Source organism: Carica papaya, chromosome 7, assembly GCF_054855325.1.
Source record: "Carica papaya isolate Zhongbai chromosome 7, ASM5485532v1, whole genome shotgun sequence".
In the NCBI taxonomy this organism is placed as follows: Eukaryota; Viridiplantae; Streptophyta; class Magnoliopsida; order Brassicales; family Caricaceae; genus Carica; species Carica papaya.
Window position 1 is genome coordinate 25,345,902 of NC_142315.1, and position 8,918 is coordinate 25,354,819.

At 35.0% G+C, this 8,918-nt stretch overlaps 2 protein-coding genes across 2 annotated transcripts; one reads left to right on the top strand and one right to left on the bottom strand.

Annotated features, from left to right (window-relative positions):
* Window positions 1–1,415: 1,415 nt before the first annotated feature.
* LOC110809836 (ribosomal RNA processing-like protein) lies at window positions 1,416–3,514 on the top strand. The gene has a single exon (XM_022035783.2). The coding sequence runs from the start codon at window positions 1,626–1,628 to the stop codon at window positions 3,306–3,308; it is 1,683 nt and encodes a 560-aa protein (XP_021891475.2). The 5' UTR covers window positions 1,416–1,625; the 3' UTR covers window positions 3,309–3,514.
* Window positions 3,515–4,165: 651 nt separating this feature from the next.
* On the bottom strand, window positions 4,166–8,699 carry TBL5 (TRICHOME BIREFRINGENCE-LIKE 5). The gene is made up of 5 exons (XM_022035788.2): window positions 7,672–8,699; window positions 6,572–6,764; window positions 5,900–6,093; window positions 5,587–5,745; window positions 4,166–4,994 (listed from the first exon to the last, which is right to left on the bottom strand). Exons 1-5 carry the CDS (start codon window positions 8,526–8,528, stop codon window positions 4,658–4,660), a joined length of 1,740 nt encoding a protein of 579 aa, XP_021891480.2. The 5' UTR covers window positions 8,529–8,699; the 3' UTR covers window positions 4,166–4,657.
* Between the last annotated feature and the right edge of the window lie 219 nt (window positions 8,700–8,918).

Consider the following 8,918-nt stretch of genomic DNA (forward strand, 5'->3'; position numbering starts at 1 on the left):
TTAACCTCCCTACAAAATTTATTTACTACTTTTATATGTTTATTTTTTTTTATGAACTATTATTAAATGAACATTTCTATAATCTTATTAGGTATTTAAATTTATGTGTAAAAAATGTAAACTTTAACGTTTTTATACGTTTTCGCATTAAATTTATAAATTTATTTTCCTTCTAATCCCGAGCTATTTCATTGTTACTTCACTTAAGATATAGAACTTTTTATTTTTTAATTATATTATACATCAACTTATAATACTTAATTTAATAAGATTAAATATTTAATTCATTAGTATATTAATTTGGTTATGATGATCAAATTTAGTTAAATTCAAACGATGCATAATATATTATATCAAAATGAATATTTATGACAATTACATTTCTTTAGTTTTTTTATAGCAATAACATGACATAAACTTTAAAAAAAAAAGAAATTATGGTATTCTTCACATAATTAAAAGGCAAAATTGACAAAATCAAATTAATTCAACCATAGATTGATATTATGTGTTATAAACTTGTAGTATATAGCTTAATCAATTTGCTCCTTTTAATGGGAGACTAAATTTTCATCATTAAACAATTTAAAGCAAAGTAATGATGACTTAAAAACAATAATATATATTATAATTACATAGTACTAAAATTAATGTAAAAATTAAAAATTTATGAATTCTTAAAATAAGATGAAAATTGAACAAAGTGTATCATAAAAAAAATTGAAATTATTTTATACAAGAAAATTTATGCTGTTATTTTGTCTTTGGTTGTAAACCTTTTTTTTTATATATAAGTAATAATATATTTTTAAATTGGTAGAACATAACACAATAATCAATAAAACTTGTATAGTCTCCATTATCTCAAAAGAATTGAACTAAGATGGAAGTACCAAAAAATTCTTTAAATAATACAAAAAAATTTTAAATTTTTCCTGAAGTATTTTTTTATTTATTTAAAATTTTACATAAACTTTCAAAAATAGTAGTAAAATTATTATCATTTAATTAATGTTCGATCTTACAATTTGTGCATGCTGATGTAACACGTGCATATTAAACCACGTATATATTTATTTTAAATTTATCATCGTGTTAAATTTAATAGATATTAAATATTTTATTTTATTTTTTAAAAAGTTCAGATAAATATTTGAACAGAAAATGTTTTGAAGAGAAATTTAAATAATTTTATATAATTCAAAAAAAACTTTGATATTTTGAGAGTTTAACTTACAGATTAATACTTATTAAAAGCATATTGGAACGATATTAGAGATATACAAACATTAGCACGACGTCTAAAAAAAAATCATATATATTATTCGTTAATTTAAGTGATTATTATTTTTTATTGAAAAAAGAATTAGGAAGCCAAACAAGGTTGGTTCAATTAATTACCCGAATCCGGATCCGACGGGATAAGGAAATGCGGCTAGGGTTTTGATACCTGCTCTTTGTTTCCAGTTCCAGAAGGGAGAAACCGAGAACCTCACTATAATTCCGTTTGAAATGCCTACTCTCTTCATCTACACCGCTGTTTGATCTCAACCCCCCAATACCCAAAATCCACAAAATTCCATCGTCAACAATCAGAGTCTAGAAATCCATCGATCAAAAGAAAGATGGAGGTAGCGGCAGCTGGGCCGTCGCTGATCCGGTTGCTGGCTTCATGCGACAAGGCCACCCGCGACAAAGCTCTCGCCACGCTTGTCAAGAACTGGCTTCCTAATCAATCTGAGATCTCCGATGATGACATGAAGAAGCTCTGGAAAGGTCTTTTCTACTGCGTGTGGCACGCCGACAAGCTTCCGGTTCAGACCCAACTCATCGACCAAATCTCTTCCGTGCTTCCCACTCTTGACGTCCCTCTTTCTCTGCACTATTTCTCCGTCTTCTTGCTGACTATGCGCCGTGAGTGGACAAGTATAGATGGGCTCAGGTTAGATAAGTTTTATCTCTTGATTAGAAGGTTTTTGCATTGTTATTTTCTTATTTTGAAGAACAATTCGTGGGATTTGGAGTTGACTCGTCGTTTAATGAGTCTCTTGGTAGACAAGACGTTTTTGGCTGAGGATAAGTTTCAGGGGAACGGTGTTCTTTATCACATTGCTTCTGTTTTTCTTGAGGAACTCAGGCCTTTTCTACCGGTGAGGAAGGAGGTTGTGGAAGTAGTTTTAATGCCGTTTGTATCGGTTATGGGGACGGTAGCTAATAAGGTCTTAGTTGGGAAGATTAAGAGTAATGTGTTTGATGAGTTGTTGAAGGTGGGGAATAAGTTGCTGGAGGTTAAGAAATCGGGGGTTGACATTGACAAGGGTGATGATGCAGTGGTATTGGGATCAATTGCCTTAGTGATGGGGTTTTCGGCAAGGTTTTATGAGTTGGGTTCTTTAAGCAACTGCTGTCAGGGAAATAGGAAAACTCTGTTTGGATTACATGAAAAGTTTTTGAAGTTGGAGAAGGATTTGGCATCATCTGGTATTGAGATATCGATTCCTGAGGTGACTGGTGATGAGGAAGATGAGGTGCCCACTTTGATTCCTAGTGTTGATGAGAAGGAAGGTTTTGCTGCAAAACCTGCTAATGGTAATGGGAATTCTGACAAGGCTCTGAAGAAGTGCGTCAAAGTGAAGAAAACTTCGGGTGGAGGTGAAAAGAAAGGTAAGAAAGGCAAGAAGTCAGTTTCTGATGACCCGGAAGATACCTTAATGGATGGTAATCACAATAGCATTGTTGTTGCAAATGGCGAGAATTCAAAGAAGGAAGGCAATAGCAATGGGAATTTGTTGACGTTCGATGAAAATGTGATATCAAATCTTCAGGTGAAATTCGAGAAAGTTGCTTCTGAAGGGGGCTTGAAAAGCAATATGGCAAGTGTTTGTAATGAGACTGAGGCAGTAGGTAATGGTGCTGGGTCGAAGAAGAGAAAGAGAGGAAAGAAAATGGATAGTCAAGGATCTCAGAATATGGACTTAGCTGTGGGTGAAGAGGATGCTGAAGCTAGTGCAACAGCAAAAGGTGGTGAGAACAGCGTAAAGAGGGTAAAATTTTCGATGAAAAACAACTTGGTGTGGAAGCCTCACAATCCCCTACCTCCACAAAGTTTGAGATTGCCGCCTTCAGTTACTCCTAGAGGAAGTGCTCTCAAGAAAGGAGTTCCTCCAGGCCCCATTAGGGAGATGCCTCCTCCAACTAAAAAGGTAAAACAGAAGACAAAATCTCCGAAGAAGGCAAGGAAGGCAATAAAGAGCATTTCGTTCGTAGTAAAGAAATACAAGAAGTTGAAGTCTCTAACGCCCTCTTAGGGCTATTTTTAATGTTTGTTCTCCTTGTGATCAAAATTCTTCCAAGCTTTTCTTTTGATGCCTGCATTACTTTTTTTGCCCCTATTGTTATTTCTATATTCTGTGGAGAGCTGATTTCTAGCCCCTATAATGTGAAAGTTGGCACTGGATTTAAACAAAAGAAAAAGATCAAGAGTGACAATTGCTCAACTTTTTACATATGAAAATTGATTGATCCCTTGATTTTAATCCTTCCACTATGAATAGTGTTTATGATTTTCTGCTATGGTTTTAGCGACCCCCAGCTTTCTCACAATTGTTAAGAAACCCAGTTAGGGGGAGCTACCATTGGATCCTCGTTTGCCCCCAAGTCTGTGACGTTTGAAGAAAAAATTTCTTACATTTGGGAATTCAATATTGAATTCTGTATATGTTTGTTTATGAACAAAATTTATGTGAGGTCCAGAGATGCAATTAGGAATAACTTGGGTGAGGACGACACCTTGTTCATCTTAAGCTTGTGTTTGGAAGATATGAATTCAGAAAAAGTACAAAATTTGCTCAGAAACTTAAATTTTTTTATGCACATTGAATATGTATTGAAAGTAAATGTTACACGATTTTCTTTTCTGATATTATGAGCTCCAAAGATTGTGTAACCCAAAAGAGATGGTGCTACATATACTCCCCATATTGACTAGTAAGATTCTGTTCTAAGTTTATTCCTTGTAAAACCCTTAACAAAAGAAATTTTGAATCTACAATACAATGTGAATCCTGGAAACCACTTGAAAATAATTTCAAGGAAAAAACAAGTTGATGCAATAAAAAATTTTATGTAAAAATATTATGCTTGCCACAGACAAATGTAGAATGAGTTGGAGAATTCATCAGAATGTTGCAATCCAGACCTAAGAAGATTTGGACTAGAACAACAGTGCTTGGATGAAATTTACAGAAGTTTATATTCATCTTGTCTTGGTAATGATGGAAAACGAGGCAAGACTAAATAGATCTTTCAATGACCCAACGCTCGCTCATAACAGATGGATGCCAAAAATTTCTTACTACGCCTTCTCTTGAGAAATTGTGTTAGCATGTGAGAAAGTCCTAAGTGCTTTCCAATCAATTAACATCTATGTATGAGAATGCATTTATATCTTCTTCTTTCAAGCACACTCTACTGCAAAGATTTAAATAATTCTTCAAAAAAATCAAAGTTGAACAAATGGATTACCAGGAAAAAATCTCTCCCTGCCATCTGCCTTTTTCCTTGACTCTAGTAAATCCTTCTCTGAGAGTAATCCTATCTTGTCATCCCCAAAAACGAATGCACCAAAGAAATCTTTTATCCAACTCTTGTTTATGAGTTAAATCTTTGACTTTGTTTGTTGAAACAATAGAGTAGCATAAATCAGCTCATTCCAAGCATCTGGAACACCAGGAAGACACCAATGACTGCAGTCCTGCCTTCTTGTGGATACCTTTTTACCATTGATTGCCTTCTTGCCATATATTGATGGGTGACCATCCTTGCGGAAATTGGTCAACCTAGTAACGTTTAACAGTATTGCTGGAATTTGTGTTTCTCGAATGACTTCCTCTACTATCTTCATTTTCAAAGGATAAGTTTCAAGGATGGCTGCCTCAGTCAAGATTGGTTCAGTCTCCCCATTACATGAACCACCAGAGTCCCAATCACCACCTCTGTTTCATTTTAAACAGTCAACAAGCTAATAGGAAACGTGTTACAGTATACAGAATAAGTGCTAACATTATGTTTGGTTTAAATTTCTATTACTTTCAATAGGAATTAGAACACGATAAAAATACAATAAGGATTTAACAAAATACCATTTCAAATTCAAGTCAATTTTGTACCCAATTTGATTTAGTGCATGTATAAGTATTCTTTTTTATGGTATGGCCTTGAGAAAAGTAACTAGATTTCTAACTGCTTAGGTTACTTGAATTAAATCTTTAAGTTATTCATTTTGACGACCAAGAAAGCAAGAAGTCATTTCCTTTTCAAGACCAAGAAGGCTAGAAAGACACCTTTTGTATTTGGGTGGGAATGTACCTATCCTCTGGTCCTCTTCATAGTCAATTCATTTTCTTATTAAGAATCAACTTTTCATATTTATGGTACTCATATGACAAAAACTATGTCGGCCTATTTACTTATTTGGTTCATTTCCATATATATCCTGAAAATGGTAGCAAAATAAAGAGTATTTCGCCAGAAAACAAGTTAGTTTCTTCTTTTGGAGAATATTGAAATAAAGGAAGTCGAAAGTACCTAAAATGGGCAGAAGAGTATCCACGATAAAAGACCAGCTGCTTTGCTGGATTTATATTTGCACGAATCCATTTTGCCCAGGTCCTTATCGACCTTTTGTAAGCTTCAACTGCATCAAACTTGGGATAAAGCACATCACCCTCTCTATAGTAATTTATCCTGCAGGAAACAATTCTAACATTTAGTTCTAAATTTGATGCTCCATTCATGATTGCATAAGAAAAAATTGAATTACCCTTTCCTCCCCAAGAAGGAAATTACTTTAATGTTACAAACTTCAAACAAACTAATGGCTGTAAGATTGTAGATGTACCCTCGAGCAGTCTTTCCATGACCCCACCAATGACCAGTATTAAAGACAAGGATATCAGCTCGTTTCCATCGGCCACTTGTCTTGTCAATTTGATCTATTGATAGAGTAGGGTTTGAGTTTCCCTGTGCATTGATGCGAACCCCTTCTTTCACCAGGAAATGTGACCTCACAAATTCCACCGTACAGTCATAGTCCTGCCAAAATTATTCAAAATACCAAAATCATTAGCAATATGAGATCTGAGAGGCTTCCTACAAATGACTGTAGCATGATATTAGAAGTGATTTAATGCCATGTCCTTGGTAACCTGAGATACTAAAACAAATATTAGCAGTCACATAGCTCCTCCTTATTAAGCTATCATCTCAAACAAAAAGGCTTCAACAGGATGTGACCTCCTTCACAATAAACAAAGAAATCCGTATGATGATCTCAAAAGTAGACATTTATCTAGATCAGGATAAAAAATTTTCCCTAAAAAAAATAAGGACAGACATTTATTTGAAACTAGCTAGCAGAAAACTTGCAAACTATTATCATTTACAACCAATCAGAGGTTTAAAAAGAAGGATGCATACACAACATTCAGGACCCACTTTTCAGCAATATGATATTGCAAACCATATGCAGCTGGAATCTAGAGAATTGTCCAACACAAAATTTCAAACTTACTTTGAACTTGAACACAAAGTAGCCTCTTCCTTTTGTTATTTTGTGGCCGTGGATCTCGTACATTCTACGTTTATCCTGCAGACCTACTTGGAGGAGGCAAAGCATTGACTCAAACTGGTTGCGGTTCATGGAATCTCCAACAAGCATTAGTCGTTTACCTCTTAATCTCTCCAAGAAATCTGTGGCATTGAACCTGACATTGAAAAGTAAATCCAAAAAAGAAATCAATTATATCTTTTATAGAAGAAACAATTATACTTAGCCTGGGAAGTTCTTAAACAGAGAATCCTTAGTATAAAAATTTGAGCAATTGAACAACTATCTATAGGCAATATTTCTGATACTGTTTCAAAGAGTAGAGTGAAATGAAAAAACAAGTAGAAGTCCAAGTGTGGCAATAACATGAGGATTCAGTTGCCAAATACTTTCATAATGCAGAGATGAAATCAACTAACTCATTTCTGGTCATTTTTCCTATTTTAAGTAATTAGGAAAAGAAAAGAAAAGAAGAGTTTGGTTTTTAAGAGTAAAATTCAGTATAATGATCTCAAAAATAGAATTAATAAGAAGACAAAAACCTAAGACCCTAATAATGACTAAACCTGAAGTTTTAAGTAATGTAATCTTCAAAGTTAAAAATACCATAAAGGGAAAAACTCCCACAAAAACTGCAATTAGAATCGGACCGGCTAAATTTTTGTTAATGAATCTGACCAGAACAGAATCACACCAGGTTAAGAAAAGGTGCAAATTTGGAGATAATAAAGTGTCCGGTAAGTTAAGCACACTTGAAAAAATTAGAATTGCTTCAGATGATCATCAAAGTCTGGAAATTGAGATTACAGACCGTCCACTTTCAATTTACTAGTTTACAAAATTATGCATTACAATATGGAACCTAGAAATTAGCTTTGCTAGCCATATTGATAATATTGATATTACCAAGTTTAATGTTCTCAAAAGAGAGCTTCTAACTGCTACCCAAACTTATAAGCTTCATTAAACTTGCAATTACTTTTGATGTAGACAATAAAATTATTAATGCAAATAATTAAAGAAAAACGGCATAATATCGTAAGCAGGAAACCAGAAGTGCTTACCTTGGAAGATCACAATCATCAGGCTTCCACCTCCATTTGAGATACTCTGAATCGCGCCTTCCATTTGCCTGGCAATCAAAAGCTTCGTCCACATAAGGACAAGAAGCCGGTTCGTACAGTGGATAGGCCGCATCTTTCACCCAACTTCCCGTATACAAATCACAACTTTCTACCTTCTTCGTCAACAACTGAATATCACTACCATCCGATTCATGAGCAGGCTTGTCATCTGTAACTGGTTTTTTCGTAATTTCCTTAACGGATATTTTACCATTGGACCTATCAGCTTTAATGTCAGGTTCCTTTCTCTCGGATTGAACACCATTATCACCCAAAACATCAAAAGAGTTGTCATCTGCAACTGATTTTTTCGCGATTCTTTCAACAGGGAGGCCACTCTCGAAGCGATCAGCTCCAGTGCTAGATTCCCCTCTCCCGGATTGAACGCCATTGTCACCAGATTCATCAACAGACTTGTTATCTGCACCTGGTTTTTCCGTAATCCCCTCGACAGGGAGGTTATCAGCTCTAGAGGCAGATTGAGAATAGCCAGTAGTGCTCTCAGAACTAGAATCGTCTTCGTCCCCCTCAGATCGAGAATCGCCGGCCAAGCTAACAATACTAGCATCGTCGAGTTCCTCTTCCTCGGAAAACTTTGAACTGCCCTGGTGGATGGAGGCTTCAAGAAGGTCAGATTGGGACGAGGAAGCTTGTGAATGTGTGAGAATCCTGTAGCGAGAGAGCGAAGGCTCGAGAACACGCTCGTTAAAGACGAAGATACTGAGAAGAAACAAGAGAATGAAGAGGGAAGTTGTGAAAGCGTAACGGTTCTTGGGGCAAGAGGAATTCTTCGCCATTGGTGGAGAGCATAAGAAAAAGCATGGCAATTTTTGTCGTCGTCGTCGTCGTCGTCGTCGTCGTCTTCTTCTTCTTCCTCCTAGTTGGGCGAGAAAGCTCCCAATAAGAGAAAAGAATAGGCAGAGACATTGTTGCCAGTGCTTTCGTCATGGATCGAAAATAGTACGGCCCTGTTTGGCCGTCACATTTGAATCCGATAATTATTTATTTTATTATATTAACAAATATAATTAATGTATATTAATAAAAAAATTAAAAATCTATTTGGCTATAAATAATATCTATTAATATCAATATAAATATTTATAATAAAAATATTTAAATATATGTATATAGATATAATAGGTACAATTTGGACGACTTGTGAAAGGAAAAATCTAATCTCACCC

Coding starts and splice junctions, on each gene's coding strand:
- TBL5 (XM_022035788.2), bottom strand. CDS start 8,528: ATGGCGAAGAATTCCTCTTGCCCCAAGAACCGTTACGCTTTCACAACT. Junction 6,765..7,671: donor GATGATTGTGATCTTCCAAG/GTAAGCACTTCT, acceptor TTTCAATGTCAG/GTTCAATGCCACAGATTTCT. Junction 6,094..6,571: donor ACTTTGTGTTCAAGTTCAAA/GTAAGTTTGAAA, acceptor TAATTTTGGCAG/GACTATGACTGTACGGTGGA.
- LOC110809836 (XM_022035783.2), top strand. CDS start 1,626: ATGGAGGTAGCGGCAGCTGGGCCGTCGCTGATCCGGTTGCTGGCTTCA.